The 17,069-nt window shown below is 40.4% G+C and overlaps 1 protein-coding gene across 1 annotated transcript in view; it reads left to right on the forward strand.

Annotated features, from left to right (window-relative positions):
• Window positions 1–17,069, forward strand: part of cdh31 (cadherin 31) — a 51,544-nt gene that overhangs the window by 16,236 nt on the left and 18,239 nt on the right. Inside the window, exons 11-13 of the mRNA XM_030070681.1 lie at window positions 5,209–5,453; window positions 13,172–13,314; window positions 15,941–16,032. Of these exons, the coding sequence (XP_029926541.1) occupies window positions 5,209–5,453; window positions 13,172–13,314; window positions 15,941–16,032 (480 nt within the window). The remainder of the gene's footprint in view (window positions 1–5,208; window positions 5,454–13,171; window positions 13,315–15,940; window positions 16,033–17,069) is intronic.

Below are 17,069 nucleotides of genomic sequence, written 5' to 3' on the forward strand. Positions count from 1 at the left end.
TATATCGTGATATTGATTTGAGGCCATATCGCCCAGCCCTAATAGACATCTAAATTTCAATATCATAAAACATACACAAACTGTAGACCACAACACTTACTGATTTTTGTTAATCTAACATGATTGCTTGAATAGAATGCATTTTTGTGCTGAAATCAGTACCCTCACAAACAGACATGAAATCAGGACCACACACGAGAAGACGTAGTTTGGCAAACCCGTAATATTTAAAAAATGGATTAAAAACTACTTTTGCAAAAACTCTCTCAGTGAAAGCACTTAAACTTGTCTGAGGGTGTGCTTACATGATTGTGAGTGACCAAACATTCAGAGTCAATATGGGTTTTAATCTTTAAGTGATGTCCTGATTCAAGGATAAAGATAATGTATGTACACTGAATAACTAATTGGTATTTGGCTGTAGATAATGATTGCTGTCACTCAGAGAATAACACACAGACACATAATCACTCTTTTGCTGTACCATTATTAGTGTTGCAAAATTCTTGGAATTTTCAAAGTCGGAAAATTTCCATGGGAATTTTTGGAAATTAACGGGAATAAATGGGAATTTTCGGGAATTTATATTCACTGCATTCACCTGGTCATACACATGTATACATAATAAACATTTTGGTTTGTTATAAGCAGATATGCCTGCAAACATTACATTATAATGAATTTCCAGGAAATTTTCGGGAATTTTCATAACTGGCAATGAGTCTTTTACATTGCTGTGGAGGAATTTTGGCCCACTCCTCTTTACAGAAGTGTTTTAATTCAGCCAAATTGGAGGGTTTCCAAGAATGAAAGGCCTGTTTAAGGTCATGCCACAGTATCTCAGTTGGATTTAATTCTGGACTTTGACTAGGCCACTCCAAAACCTTCATTTTGTTTATTTTTTAAGCCGTTCAGAGGTGGACTTGCTGGTGCGTTTTAACCCAAGTGCGCTTGAGTTTGAGGTCATGAACTGATGGCCGGACATTGTCCTTCAGGATTTTCTGGTAGAGAGCAGAATTCATGGTTCCATCAGTTATGGCAAGTTGTCCAGGTCCTGAAGCAGCAAAGCAGCCCTAGACCATCACACTACCACCACCATGTTTGACTGTTGGTATGATGTTATTTTCATAAAATGCCGTGTTAGTTTTATGCCAGATGTAACGGGATGCACACCTTCCAGAAAGTTCAACCTTTGTCTCGTCAGTCCACAGAATATTTTCCCAAAAGTCTTGGGGATCATCAAGATGTTTTTTTGGCAAATGTGAGTTCAAGGTTCAAGTTTTCACCATTTGTGGATAATGGCTCTCACTGTGATTCACTGGAGGTAAAAAGCCTTAGAAGTGGCTTTGTAACCCTTTCCAGACTGATAGATGTCAATAACTTTGTTTCTCATCTGTTCTTGAATTTCTTAAGATCGCAGCATGATGTGTTGCTTTTTGAGATCTTTTATCCTACTTCCCTTTGTCAGACAGGTTCTATTTAAATGATTTCTTGATTCAACAGGTCTGACAGTAATCAGGCCTGGGTGTGGCTTGTGAAATTGAACTCAGCTTTCCAAAAAAATGTGGTCAGTTACAGTTAAGTCATGATTTAACAAGGGGTGGGGCAATTACTTTTTCACATAGGGCCAGGTAGGTTTTGATAGCCTTTTTCCCTTAATAAACGAAATCATGATTTAAAAACTGTATTTTATATTTACTCGGGTTATCTTTGTCTGATATCAGAATTTGTTTGATGATCTGAAACATTTAAGTGTGACAAATATGCAAAAAAAAATAAGAAATCAGGAACGGGGCAAATACTTTTTCACAGCACTGTATGTCCACCTCAGCAACTAAAAAAAGTGGTGATATTGATGCTGACATTCATTTTATTGATTGTTGTTTATTTTTCCCCATTCACCTTAAGTTAACAACAAAAATGAAAATTTCCAAATTTCCCAAGCTTAAATTTCCATTGAAACTTTTTAAACACCTCATTCAAATGGATAACAAGAAAAAAAAAAAACGAAAATTCCCGAATATTCCTGGGAATTTTCGGAAAAATTGGAAAAAGAGTGAAAGCAAAAATCTCCTGAAAATTTCCAATATTCCAGAGTGAAAATTCCCACGGGAATCTTCGGAAACTTTCCGGGAAATTTACCGGAAACTGTCCATCCCTTTGCAACACTAACCATTATTATCGAAAATTTCAACAGTACTTTTTCAACAACTCCAACTTTAACTCAGAATAAAAAAAAATAAACAAAATTAAAATAAACATTCTGGGCCATTTTTTTTTTTTTTTTTTTTTTTTAAAGTTTTGCAGCAGCTTTAGCCTCTTAGTTTAGTTGAGCACAGCTACAGTCCTTATTTTAGCTCAGTCCAAAAGTCATTTTAGATGTGTTCTTTACAAATCCCAAATGATGGAAAGATCTTACTGGTGTAGTAGTAGACATGAAATCCAAGTCCTGCTCAGTCTTGAAGTTGAGAATCCAGATCTGTAGTTCTCCTCATGGTAGAAATCTGTGTAAAATGCAAACTAGGGCTGTAGTCAATCAAAGAAAATCTTGGTCGACTAAAGTCCTGTAATTTTGACCAAAAGTCGACTAATCGGGGGGCGGCGGGAATACCAAAAAAAAAAAAATTACTATTTTCAGATTAATTAACTGGGTAGTAGCCTACCTGGTAGCCTTGTCCGCCTAAATCGATTTTAAATAAACATAAACAACTAGTATTTGCAGTATATTAAATCGATTTTGACCTAATTATTTTGCACTGAATGACACACTCGAGACGGTCAGCTCTGACAGCGTTGCATCACGTGCACCTATGCAATATCATAGCCTATGATTTCCGAAAATCGTACTGTCAACTAGTGACATCAGCACAAGAACTGTTGAGGTATATGCAACATAATTTAGACAATTGTTTTTGTCATGTGGTATAATAATTGACAGGACCTTCCACTATTATTCTAGCCTGCACTGTGCGTGTCCTCGCACAGAGCGAGGCTGAACATCGGAGCTCAGCTTCACGGCTGAGACATGGGGGAAGCTGCCGTCGTCGCGGGTGTGTGCGCCTGCAGTTATAAAACGATTATTAGACTAAAACTTTGAAATATGCCAATTCTGGTACGTTTATACTCAAAACTGACGGAGCAACCTAACACAGACATGTTAGCTTACCGTTTTTAGGTGATGTGCCATGTTGGTCGTTGAGCTGTGATACGCAAACTGTTGTTTGCAAAGTTTGCATTCGACTTTTTTTTCCCATCTATTTTGGTAAAATGCTGCCACATCTGACGATGTCTTTGACATGGTACGTCTTTGACATGGTAGAGGACCAAATGTTCATTAAACGTTCTTAGTTAAACAAATATTCGGAAAACCAGGCCTAATTTTTTCTTCAATTAAGAACATACAGGCCTACCTATCTGTCTCCGCCAGCGGGTTGGGCTAATCCAAAATTGTGAAAACAAGGGGGGTGTTCTGAAGACGGACTGTTAACTATGAAGCAGGTTGTTCTGAAAACACCCCCATTAGCACTTAGTGCTTTACTTCTGGACATTTTTTGAGAGGACATTACCACTAAGCGTTTGCCAACTCCTGTAAAATGTTGAAAGTAAATGACTCAATTAAAACAAACTAACTTAGCCTGGATTGTCTGTGTCTGATTAGGTAGTGAGACAGAAAACTCCAATCTTATTATCTTAATGATTTTTTTCAATCAGTTTAAACCCATCACACACTTAACACTAGGGTTGGGTATCGGTTGGGTTTTATCCGATACCAGTGCCTACTCGGTATTTTTTAAACAGTTCCGGTGCTTAAACGGTTCTCAAACTGGTACTTAAAAAAACAAAAACGCACACACTTTGTCAAAAAACAATACCCTTTTATTTCCAGGGCCAAATTGAACACAATATTAACTTAAATCTTTAAACAATATGAATACAAGTAACATATGGTAATAATTAACTCAGTGTACTGAGTGGAAGTACTGGACATAGCACACGTTGTCACACACTCTGTTGAATGGCAACGGTGTTTGATAGCCTACTTGATATGCTACACTTGCGGGTGGCACTAAATTACTAGAAATACCCGAAGAGGAAAGGCTGCTGTCATCATCATGGGCTGGGACTCTCTTCCATTTGTCCGGGGAGGCCGACACTGGCTGCTGCTGTTGAAGTGCTTGGCCTTGCGTCACGTAGATTATCAAACATGGAGCGTTGTTCGGCTTTTAAATAAACTCCATGTTTCGCCAGATGTTTCATTAAATTTGACGCGTTACCTCCCTTGCATGACCTTGCTTTAAGGTATCTGTTGCATGTCGCAGAGTCTGCATCCTCCTTAGACGTGAAATGTAGCCAAACAGTAGCGGCACTGACGTCACGTTCAACAACTGCAAGTTGATGCCGGAACACCAGGGGGTGGCACCGACATGAGGCACTGAAATTTTCATTCTCATTCGGTCTCGTTACTACCATTTACGTCGGAACCGGTGCCCTATTGGCACCACGTTTTGGTACCCAACCTTACTTAACACTCAGCACATTTCCTCCAAGCATAAATTCAAGGCAACTTGCATGACTATGCTACATATCACTGACCAATATTAATTAAAATTTATGGTGGGTTACACTTGGATTCTGAATGAAGTGCTTGAAACTGAAATTGTAATTGCATTACCTTGATATTAAATCACTGACTTGGTCACCCATTTTGAAAGCTAAAACTTTGTTGTTTTCTTTTAACTAAACATAATTTTTATTCTTTATAGCAGCAGTTCCTAACCTGGGTTCCGGGAACCCCACAGGGATACTTGAGGCTATTCTAACCTCTTGGTGTTTAATACCTATCCACAAATTCTTATACTTTCATTTATACATTTTTATTTAACATGTTTTAATGTTTAAATTGTAGGATGCATATTTATGATGCTCACTTACTTTAAGTATCAGCTTGCACCATCTCCTGGTTGTGTTCATAGAAGAACCCTCTTCATTAAGATGGTGTTCAACATGTCCTGGCCAAGCAATTCATTCATTTTAACAGCAAAGGGGCAAGATGCCATTTTTCATGATATTGTCATAATGAAAATTAATGCATGTTTTAGAAAATGAAAAAAAAAAAAATGCATTTGCTTCTTAATCAATAGAAGCATAACATTGATGAGAGATTTTTCTGAAGCTTTTTGCTTTTGTACTTCTGCCACATCCCTTCAGGGCTTAGACTTTGAGAAGACAAGTAAATACACCCTGTTGGTTGCCGTGGAGAACGAGGTTCCCTTTGCGATGCAGTTGCCCACCGCCACTGCCACTGTGGAAGTAAACGTGGATGATGTGAATGAAGCTCCCATCTTCAACCCAGTAGAGAAGACTGTGGTGAAACAGGAAGATCTGCCCATCAACAGTGAACTGGCGCAGTACACTGCTACTGATCCAGACTTCCAACGCAATCAGAAAGTCTCGTAAGATCTAACCCTACCTAGTTTTACCTGTTACAATTACTTGTCATTTCAGTTGTTTTTTTTTTTTTTGAAAAAGCATTATGATCACTATTGCAGTTTACAGTGTTTACAGTGTACATATTACAATTGCTGCAACAGCCTTTTAACCACCACTAGCTGTAATGTGCACAAACAGCTAGTAGGTGGCAGTCCAGACAGCAGTCTTTTTTCACTCTCTCTTTATCTCTGTTCATATCTAACCTATTACCTTCTGTAGATTCTAATATTTTAAAAAATCTGCGGCACCCGAACAAGGTTTTAGATTTTTATGACTGTTAATTTGTACATACAAAAACGCACATATGACAGTTTTGATTAACAAATTGTGATTTGCCATGCATGTAGATTGACAATCTCTGGCCTCTGCTTTGAAACAATACAAACATGATAATAGAGAAATGTTCCTATCCAGGCCTAACTGTATCAGTCCTGGCCCCACATGTTCAGAGCCAAATAGAGAGTCACCTTAAGTGTTTGAGAAATATCAACAAAATAATTGATGACAAAACACATTAAGAATTGAATTGATTGCACAGACAGGGGATGTCCTCATCAACACCAGAAAACACCAGTTGCAGCAACTTGACAATTCAGAGAATCAGAATCAGAATGCCCTTTATTGTCATTTTACAATAGTAGAATGAAATTGCAGCAACTCCAATTTCAGTGCAGGAAAAAAAATAACACAACAATACAAAATATAAAATATATAAAAATATACCAGATTCACAGAATCATAACAGTTTAAAAATAAAGTGCGTAGTGGTGAGGTACAGTGTAATGTGTTATTGAGGGAGATGATGGCTCTGGGGAAGAAACTGTTTTTTAGTCTGTTTGTCCATGCCCTGATGCATCTGTATCGCCTCCCAGAAGGTAGCAGCTCAAACATCTGGGAGGCGGGGTGAGAAGAGTCCTGGATGATGCTGAGAGCTCTGCTGACGCACCGGGAGTTGTAGAGGTCCATCAGGGAGGGGAGAGGACAGCCGATAATCCTCTGTGCTGCTTTGACTGTCCTGTGTAGCCTCTCTCTGTCTGCAGCAGTGCAGCTCCCGTACCAGGTGGTCAGGCAGTACGTCAACAGGCTCTCAATGGAGGAGCGGTAGAAGGCCAGCAGCAGTTTCCAGGCCACGTTGTTCTTCCTGAGGACTCTCAGGAAGTGTAAGCATTGCTGAGCCTTTTTGATGATGGCTGAGGTGTTTGTAGTCCAGGTCAGATCACCGGAGATCTGGACTCCCAGGAACCTGAAGTCATGGACCCTCTCCACGCCCTCACCGTTGATGTAGAGGGGGAGGTGATCACTTTTCGTCCTCCTGAAGTCCACGATGATCTCTTTTGTCTTCCTGGTGTTCAGAGCCAGGTTATTTTCTGAGCACCAGGTTGTGAGTCTCTGGACCTCCTCTCTGTAGGCTGCCTCGTCTCCGTTTGAGATCAGCCCGACCACTGTGGTGTCGGGTTAGGGTTAAAGGATATGGTAAAAGGATACAAGGAGGTTTATTGATCATTATACAACAAGTTGTACAATGAAATTAAAATGTGGTTCCCTCTTGATTAATTAATTGATTGTATAAAAAATAAATATAAATAAAATATAAAGAAGCTGCTCTGTAGTCTGGTGGTACGGCAGCGGATACTTCTGTACCTTTTTCCTGACTGCAGCAGGGTGAACAGGCTGTGGCTGGGGTGGGTGTTGTCTTTTAGGATCCTTTTGGCTCTGTGCAGGCACCTCACCTCCCCGATATCACTGATGCTTTGTAGATGGGCACCAATGATGTTTTGGGCAGTTTTAATCACTCGTTGCAGAGTCTTCCTGTCCTGGGCCATGCACATCCCATGCCAGTTTGTGATGTTTCCAGTCAGGATGCTTTCAATCGCTCCTTTGTAGAAGTTGACAAGAACTTGGCATGGGAATTTTGCTTTCTTAAGTTTCCTTAAGAACTACATCCATTTCTGAGCTTTTTTAACCAGGGCAGAGATATGTGAAGTCCATGACAGGTTCTCTGTTATGTTGATTCCCAGGAACTTGAAACTGCTCACTTGCTCCACCTCAGCTCCATTGATGTAGACAGGGTTGTGTGTCTTTGCCTCCTTTTTTCTAAAATCAATTATGAGCTTTTTGGTTTTGCTGACGTTGAGCAGTAGGTTATTTTCTGTGCACCATTCTGCAAGATGGTTGATTTCCTCCCGATATGAAAACTCATCATTGTTGGAGATCTGACCAATGATGGTGGTGTCATCCGCGAACTTCACAATAGAGTTCTCTCCATGTCGGGGGTTGCAGTCGTGGGTGTACAGCGTGAACAGGAGGGAGCTGAGCACACAGCTCTGGGGCGCTCCGGTGTTGAGCACTGGAGTGGAGGAGGAGAGACTGCCTGACTGGGGTCTGTTTGTGAGGAAGTCCAGTATCCAGTTGCAGAGGGTGGTGCTGATGCCCAGAGGGTTCAGTTTTCCAATCAGCTTCATGGGGGAGATTGTGTTGAAAGCTGAGCTGAAATCAACAAACAGCATTCTGCTGTAGGTGTTGCTTTTCTCAAGGTGAGTGAAGACTGAGTGGAGAGCAGTGGAGATGGCATCCTCTGTGGATCTATTGGTTCTGAATGCAAACTGCTGAGGGTCCAGACTGGCAGGGATGTTGTTCTTTATGTGCTGGAGAACAAGTTTCTCAAAGCACTTCATCAGGGTGGGGGTGAGTGCCATAGGGCGGTAGTCATTTAGATCAGACATTGCAGACTTTTTAGGCACAGGGATGATGGTGGCTGTCTTGAAGCAGGTGGGAACACTCTCCTGTGACAGCGATATGTTGAAAATGTCAGTAATGACATCTACTAGCTGGTTGGCACATGTTTTTAGTACACGGCCAGGGATGTTGTCAGGCCCAGCAGCTTTACTCATATTCACTTTCAGCAGGACTTTCCTCACATCCACTGTGGATACTGACAGTGGCCGGTCCTCTGGAGGCAGAGTAGACTTTACAGCTGACTCTCTGTTGAGGAGATCAAAGCAAGCATAAAATGTGTTTAGCTCATCTGGTAACGTGGCCTCACATAGTGCTGGGCGGTATACCAGTTCATACCGAATACCGGTGTTATTTTTTTTTATGATATGAATTTTTCAGATACCGCAATACCTGTGTGTGTGTGTGTGTGTGTGTGTGTGTGTGTGTGTGTGTGTGTGTGTGTGTGTGTGGCACACATAATGTTGGGAACAGCACGCGGAACGTAGCACTGCGGGACATCGTTGGAGGGGGGACTGTTTTTGCAGTTGCACTCACTAAGCAGTGGGGACTCAGAAAATGTGAAGCTGAAGAACTTTTACCAACAAGAGGAGCTGTGTCGGCTGTTTGGAAGTTCTTCGGCTTCAAAAAATCCATCTGGCAAAGGCAGAGAAACTTTCTAGGCTACAGCAGCGCACTGACATTGATTGTGTAACAAAGCGAAGAGTTGCCACTCCGCTCTATTTTCACTGGCTAACAGCAGCACACTGGCTTAGCTTGTCTATTCAGAGAAGCGGTATCACTAAGGCTTATTTTTCAATCTATGTTATCACATGCATACTACTGCTTATTCATTGGTAGCTGAATTGTTAGGTCTATTTGATAAGTAATTCACATTTTTAAAATAATAATAGTAATTTAACATATTGTTAAATCAGTCAAATCAGTCTGCATATTAATGCAAGTGGCCTTAAATTTGCATAATAAAAATGTTCTGTATTTTGACAGCTACCGTCATGCATTCTGATTCCTTCACTTCATCAGAATCATGAGTGCCACCTCTTTGCATCATTTTGTGTTGCCATGTAAACCTGTATTAATACTAGGGTGGACAACTTGGACATTAATCCAATAATGTCCAGTTGTCTGGACATTAATGTCCAGTATTCATTCCTCATGACAGTAAAATAGGTCATTCTAAATTAATTTACTGCAGTAATTCTTCTCTAAATCATTAGAAAACGTGGTTAACACCCAGTCGTGCATGAAAAAAAAGAAAATACCGTCAAATACCGTGAAACGATATAATTTTGAAAAATACTGTGATATACATTTTTGGTCATACCGCCCAGCACTAGCCTCACACATGATGGGAGCACTCCTGCTTTTGTAGCCTGTAACACCTTTGACCACCTGCCACAGGTCTTTGCTGTTGTTGGTCTCTCTCCAGTCTCTGCTGGTGCCTTCACTTTGCCTCCTTGATGCCAGCTTTCAGTTTTGCTCTGGCTGTGTTGTAGGCTTCTTTGTCACCTGACTTAAAGGCAGCTTTTTTGGCTCTACATAGAGGTCTCATCTCTCCATTCATCCAGGCTTTCTCATTAGGGAATGATTTACCACATCATCAGCACATTTGCTGATGTATGATGTCACTGATGATGTGTATTTGTCAAGGTCGATATGGTTCTCCTGGGTAGCAGCATCTTTAAACATCTGCCAGTCTGTGCACCCAAAACAGTCCTGTAGAGCCGCTGCAGCTTCATCTGTCCACACTTTAACTGTTTTTACAGTTGGTTTGACCCTTTTTGTCAGCTGGATGTAAGTAGGCAGGAGAAGCAAGGACGAGGCCAAAATGAGGACGAGGGAGGGCTCTGTAGCTGCCAGGAACATTGGTGTAGACATGGTCCAGTGTGTTGTTTCCTCTGGTGGGGATGTGGACGTGCTGGTGGAATCTAGGCAGAACAGTTCTGAAATCCCCAGCAACAATAATAACAGCATCTTGCTGTTTTGCCATGTGACTGCTGATGACTTCATACAATTCCTGGAGTGCATTTTTTGAATTTGTATCCGGTGGAATGTAAACAGCAGCAACAAACACACTGGTGAATTCTCTAGGCAGGTAATATGGCCGACATCTCAGCAGTAAAAACTCAACGTCAGGTGAACATTTTCCATCCACTCTGACTGCACCTGTGCACCAAGCATCATTGATGTACACACAGAGCCCGCCCCCTCTTGTCTTACCGGAGTCTTGTGTTCTGTCAGCCTGGAACAGGCTCCGCCCGTCCAGTGCTAAAGCCTCATCTGGTATGTTGTTATGGAGCCACGTCTCTGTAAGGATGAGAACACCGCAGTTTCTGGTTTCTCTTTGCTGGGTCAGCCTGAGCCTTATCTCATCCATTTTATTTTCCTGTTACCGGACATTTGCCAGGAGTAGGCTCAGAAGTGGGACAGCTTTGGGTTCAAGCCTTCTTAGTTTAAGTCTTACACCGGCTCGTTTCCCTCTCTTCCTGGGTCAACCACACCGCTTGTGATGACGTCTGGTCCGAATGTTTTGGTTGTCGGATCTTGACATGCCGAGAGCAGAGATCGTCTCAAGGTCCACGGCATTCAATCCAGTTATTGCACTTCCTCTTCTGATATTGACGAGTGTATTACTGTCATAAGTAATACACCCACAAATGACACAATTCTCAGCAATAAAAACGAGAGAATCGCTCCTCTTTATGCTAAAATTGAGGGAGCCACCAGCTGTTGCATGTACATGCGCCGCCGTTGCCATGGCAATACAATGAAACTTTCACAATGTTGGGCACTGGGCGGGGATCACTCTGTTTGCAGCTCAAGGTTGCCAAGGAGCTGTTAGTCTCTATGACAGGCAGGCAGCTAGCTAGCAGTTGCACTTGTCTGTTGCTGTTGCTTGGATTATCTTGCTCCATGTTGTCCTGTTAGCAGTGTTGGAGCCCAGTAATTCAACAGGTTAGTGGTGGTAATGTCTTTTTGACACTGGATGTCCCCAGTCAACTATTGAGCTGACTTCTTGTTGTATGTATTGCTAGCTTCTTACTAGGGATGGTCTGATCCGATCCACTGGATCGGTATCGGGTCCGATCCAGGCCAAAATGACTGGATCGGGTATCAGATTTTTTTTTTATTAGAACCCATCCGATCCGATCCATAAGCCCAAGCTATCTCATATATCCTCAACTTCACTTTGTGCGACATGCCGTAACACAGACGAGCTGTCGCCATGGTTGCCATGTGCTTGTGTTTTTGTCACGTGAGCAGAAGCCTGCAGAGCTGTAGTCATGTCCTCCGTTAACTTTACGTTAACGGAAGACAAAAGCGCAATGTTTGCTATATGAGTGTCTCAAGGGGTGGTAGCAAAACCGGACGTTTTAACACAATGGACTTAATAATCCTGAAGAAGCATCATGGAAAGGAGTACAGAGACTTTTTACAGGCGAGTGCAAAGAAAAGCGAACCGTTTTTGTTTTGGTGCAGCAAATCTTGGGTCCGTTTCACAAAGCAGGTTTAGTGAAAACTCGGAGTCTGTTAACCCTGAAATGAGGGAAACTCTGAGTTTTCCGTTTCACAAAGGGAGCTAACTCAAAGCCGAGAAAGAGGGGTAACACTAGCCTGTTTCACAGAGGGAGGTAACTTAAGCTCTCAGTCAGTTACCGCAGTAACAGACTTCATGAAACTAACCTGGTCTGGACCAGATTTTTCTCATGAAACCTCGAGTTTCTCTCTGTGTCCGCCCTCTTTCGGCCACACACAGTATTTAACTTCCTCATTCATTCAGTCAGCAGGCGAGTTTTGGCGTGGCATATTAGTTCTGCCGTCTGTTACTTTAAAAAAAAAAAAAAAAAGATTTTAAAAAAACAGTCAGGAGGCCTTTATTAGAAGTCCATTAGTAGTTAGATGGCGTCTTTTTTTCACGAACATGGCATGTCCTTTCGACAACGATCCCGTGGATGAAGGTGCAGTGTTACTGCGCAGAGAATTAAATATTCGTCTTGAGATGGTTATAAGACTGCGCATAGATGTTTTAGCATTTCCAGACAATTATCTTTTTGAGCATTACCGTTCCAGGTCACCTAAATGAAATAAATTAATAGGTCAGCAGTAATTCAAGCAATTTTCCCCTGTAATATTATTGATTGCAATGGACTACATTTAAACTTACGCATTGACCCGAACAGCAATGTTCTCCCACGCCGTCTCCCTCTCCTTTGCCGCTGCAGTGGTGTTGCACTTAAAAAAACAAAAAAAAAAAAACATGTTCAAACTCGCTGTATGAATGCATTAAGATTTCCAATTCAATTGGGGTGAAAAATGCAGCCCGGCGCTTCCCCGTTGCCATGGTGACTCGTCTTATAGCTGTTGTGCACACGCTTATCTCCAGGTGAAAGAAGTTGATAATTGATTAGTTGATAAAACTAATTCAAATGCAAAATTTGCACCAAGTGTTGTCACATATTTTCCCTCTTTCTTTAGGGGACCAGAATAGTTGTTTTACAGTGAATGTGGTGTTTTTAGATGTCAGTATCAAGCAAATTCCATCCACGTATTATTAACAACTTTTAGAGTGACAAAAAGAATCGGATCGGTATCGGCCGATCCTCAAGGCTGTAGTATCGGTATCGGATGTGAAAAAGTGGTATTGAGCCATCCCTACTTCTTACACCACAACTTATAGAGCAGTAAGACTTGCTTTGCTAAAGTGCATTAATTTGAAACAAACAGGTATGGTGAGGCTGTTATCAGCCTGACAACAGCCTTGACAGTGACCTGTTATTCAGAAATAATGGACTGCAGAATGCTTTAACTGACCTATGAGAAGGAAGCATTCAAAGTAGCTGTCTAATTAACACAGCTAACAGAAAAATGTAATATCCAGTAACTTATTTGAGCATTATTGGAGTTCTGAGGCTTGTTGGTGAAGACTGTAATTTCTGTTTCTGTCCAGGTATAAAATAGTGACTGACCTGGCTGGCTGGCTGAACGTGAACAAGGACACAGGTGTAATTAGTCTGAAGAGCAACATGGATAGAGAGTCCCACTTCATCAAGGACAACAAATATACCGCACTCATCGGTGCATACGACAGTGGTAGGTGATAAGCATGAGGTCTTGAAGGGTCCTTGTTTTTTTTTTCCCCCTCATCATTTTTTGATAGTTCAGAGTGTAGACAGATACGAGAATGAGAGAGAGGAATGACAAATGACCAGGACCAGATTTTGCAATGTGGATATTGTGCTTACTTAGTATGCTCTTAAAATCACTGCGTTACAACAACTCCCAGAGGCATGAGATTTCATAATCCACTTATCCTTTCTTTTGACGTCGACGACGCATTTGAAACAATATCTAACAGCTGATGTAAAATTCCAAAAAGAAAAGAATGTAAAGTTTACATTTATGCCAACATTTGGTGAACAGTAGCCTGTATGAATGCATAAACAGACCCTGGAAGTATACTTGGAAAGCAAGGATCAATCAGAATGGCCACTAAGTACAATAGTATAGTACAGTCTACTGAAACTGATGGGAAAATGGACAGTTGTGTTAAATACTGAATTACTTGAGAAATCTTTTCCCCCTGTATATGCTTCTCTGGCTCACATAATTAGAAGGCATGGCATGTCCTTCCATTGTCATACTAGATGATGCAGTCCTAACTGTGTGTGAACTGACTGACGTTAAGGATTGGATGTTTGATAATTTCTTTGCTAAAATTCATACAAAGCAAAAGCCCTTGAGCGTTTGGCCAGCCTGCTTAAGTAATTTGAATATTAAATGTAATCTTAAATACACTCCTGATCAAAATCTTAAGACCAGTTGAGAAATTGCAAGAATTTACATTTTGCACTGTTGGATCTTAAGAAGGTTCTAAGTAGAGCTTCAAAATGCAAAAAGAAGAAATGGGAGTGAGACAAAAAAAAAAAATTTGACTGAGCAATTTATTGCAAACAACCATTAAACTGAAATAGGCTGTTCATCAGCTGATCAAAAGTTTAAGACCACTGCCTTTAAAAGCCCAAATCTTCTCAAAAATATGGATTCAGTGTCATTTTCTGTCAGGCATCCACACTGTCATGACCTCCTGATGGCAAAAGCAAAAAAGCTTTCTGCTGTGGCTGGATGATGCAGTAAGAGATGCCAAGGCATTTGATGAGTTGTACCAAAACCAAACCAAAACAAACAGAAAGACAAACATGGCAGCAGCACAAGAAGTGAGCCCTAGCAGCAACCCAGCCAGATGTAAACTGGCGCTTTATGTACTGTGTCCCTGGTAGGCTCAGTTGGATGCTTTCACTAACAGGTATAGTTAATAAATTATTTCATACTAAGTTCTCATAGATAAGCAATATAGAATATAATTTTACAGCTAATGTTTACAATTATTTACATGCTACCATTATCTTCCAAAAAATAAACAAATGAAACGTAATTACAATAAACATATAGTACTAACCCTTTCCTATTGCGTTACTTGGTCACTCCCGGAACGTTTATGTCGGTGCTCGTACCACCCAGGATTCCTTCGGCCAAACACCCCGGAGCAGACATAGAACAGGACAGGTAAGTTTTAAAATAGACATCTCACAATGTTTTTACTACTACTAATGCACATTTCTTTTATGATATTGCCGCACTACTGCTTGTCAATTATGAACAAATGCACCCACAAGCACGGTTCAGAGACTGATTCAAATATCACTTCTTTCAGGAGGAGTCAAGCACTGACTACAACCCACGCCAGAAGACACAGATCGCTCATGGTTTACACTGTTAAATACACACGCTATAAATTATCCAATAAATAGTCTGTATAAAATGTGCAAATATGCAAAGTGCAAACAACAATAAAGTACAAATATCGCAATTAAAGTGTAATGTGCCATTATTAAAGTGCATAGTTGTCTGTTTCAAGTGCAATTTATACAAACCAAGTTGTGCAATATTTACAAGGCCAAAGCTGTCAGTCACTAGTAACGAAGTTGCCTTTGTTACAGACTCCCATAGACTTTTAGTCGTTATATTGAGCTAACATGAAATCCTACTCACCCAAACTCAACCATTGGACGTACAGAGGTCAAAATGGTATCAAACATCTTGTCTTAGTCTGGGTAAGTTGGGAAAAAAACCTAACCCAAAACATTAGTGTACAGCTTTAGCTGAGAGAACATAATTCTAGTATTCTGGCTCCCTGTCTTTTTGGAATTCATCAAAGCACTCCACACTCAAACTCATCAAAGTTCTCATCATTTTTCAGGCATTGAATGGAGTAGCTCCTTCATACATTGGATTTTTTACAATCCTCTGTTCACTCTTAGGTCCTTTAAAACCTTTTAAATGTCCTCAATGTTACCACAAAGAAAATGGCAAATGCTGCTGTTAGTGAATTTGCTCTTAGACTTTGTAATATTCTGCCTCTGAGAAGCTGGATATTTTTAATACATTTTAAAACATCTTTTTAATGTTACTTTTAATTAATATTTATTTTACTACTTATTTTAGTCTATTCTTTTTATGTAAAGACTCCTGTTAGACATCTGGATGAAAGGTGTTGTGTAAATAAAGTATATTATTAATTATTACCTTGGGTGTGTGATATAAAGAAAAAAAAGTTGTGTACTTTTGTAGCATGGTTTTAAGAAATCCAAATTACCCTTGCAGCACCCATGAGTGTTTCTTTAGTCTAATGTGTGTGTGTGTGTTTGTTTTTGTCTAGATGACCTCCCAGCAACAGGAACTGGCACCTTGACAATCCAGCTGGAAGATGTTAATGACAATGCACCAACTATAGATGAACGTGCCATCATGGTACTTTTCTCTTTCTAAAAGCTGAATTACAAGTAAAATTACATTATTGCCATTGATTTGCCATGGGAATTTTAGGAAATTGCCCTGGATCCTATTTAGAGCAATGGAGACATTCTGTCCCCTCTTAGTTCATGAAATTGCATACGGTTTTCTTTTTAACAGCATCCAACGCTAACATTGACTATTTTGGGGGATTCATCTGTTATGTATTTACTGGGGTGGGTTCTGAAGGTTTAGTAGAACCCTTATTTGACCAATTTGAACTTAATTTTGTGTATTTCCTATTGTTATAGGAACGTTGGGATGGGAAATGTAGGGAGGAAGCATTTTGTAGTGTAAAGCAATAGGATATCAGTTAACCCCTTACTGTTCTAATGCCCACTGACGGGTCTGGGCAGTGTCTTTCAGAGACTTGTAGAGGGCTCAGTTTTAAAGTTAGTGAAAATACTGGTATCATATGAAACTAGACAATCTAAGGACATTGATGTCAAGTATGTCACGCTAGGTTTTCATCAAGCTAAATATCACTCCAAAGTTATGGCTATTTAAGTTTGGCTATTTTCCAGTGGGTCTCTTGACTGTTGACCTCTAAATGAAAATGGGTTCTTTAGGTACCCATGGGTCTCCCCTTTGCAGACATGCCCATATTTTACTAATCCCATGCAGTTTAGGCCACACAATGCAGTACAGGTGTGTTATTTTCGCCTGTTCCAAAATAGTATTTCTGCATACTGGGACCTAGACTGACTGATTGACTGATTGATTGATTGATTGATTGATTATTCCAAACTGGTACATTCTCATAACAGTAGTTATCACATTCTTATAGCTCTCTAAACAGTTTTGGAGATGCATAAATTGGGTTTGACTGGAAAGCTGAGACTCTTGTTGATTCAGTGACACACATTTTATGTAGCTGGATAGATGTTAAATGGTGAATTTATCATGGATAAATTTGCCATTTATTTTAATCAGTTTAACCCTTGCCCCAAACCCTTAAAGAAGTTTTAATTACTATTGGCTAGTTTTTGATGCAA

Source organism: Myripristis murdjan, chromosome 15 (assembly GCF_902150065.1).
Source record: "Myripristis murdjan chromosome 15, fMyrMur1.1, whole genome shotgun sequence".
NCBI classification, from domain to species: Eukaryota; Metazoa; Chordata; class Actinopteri; order Holocentriformes; family Holocentridae; genus Myripristis; species Myripristis murdjan.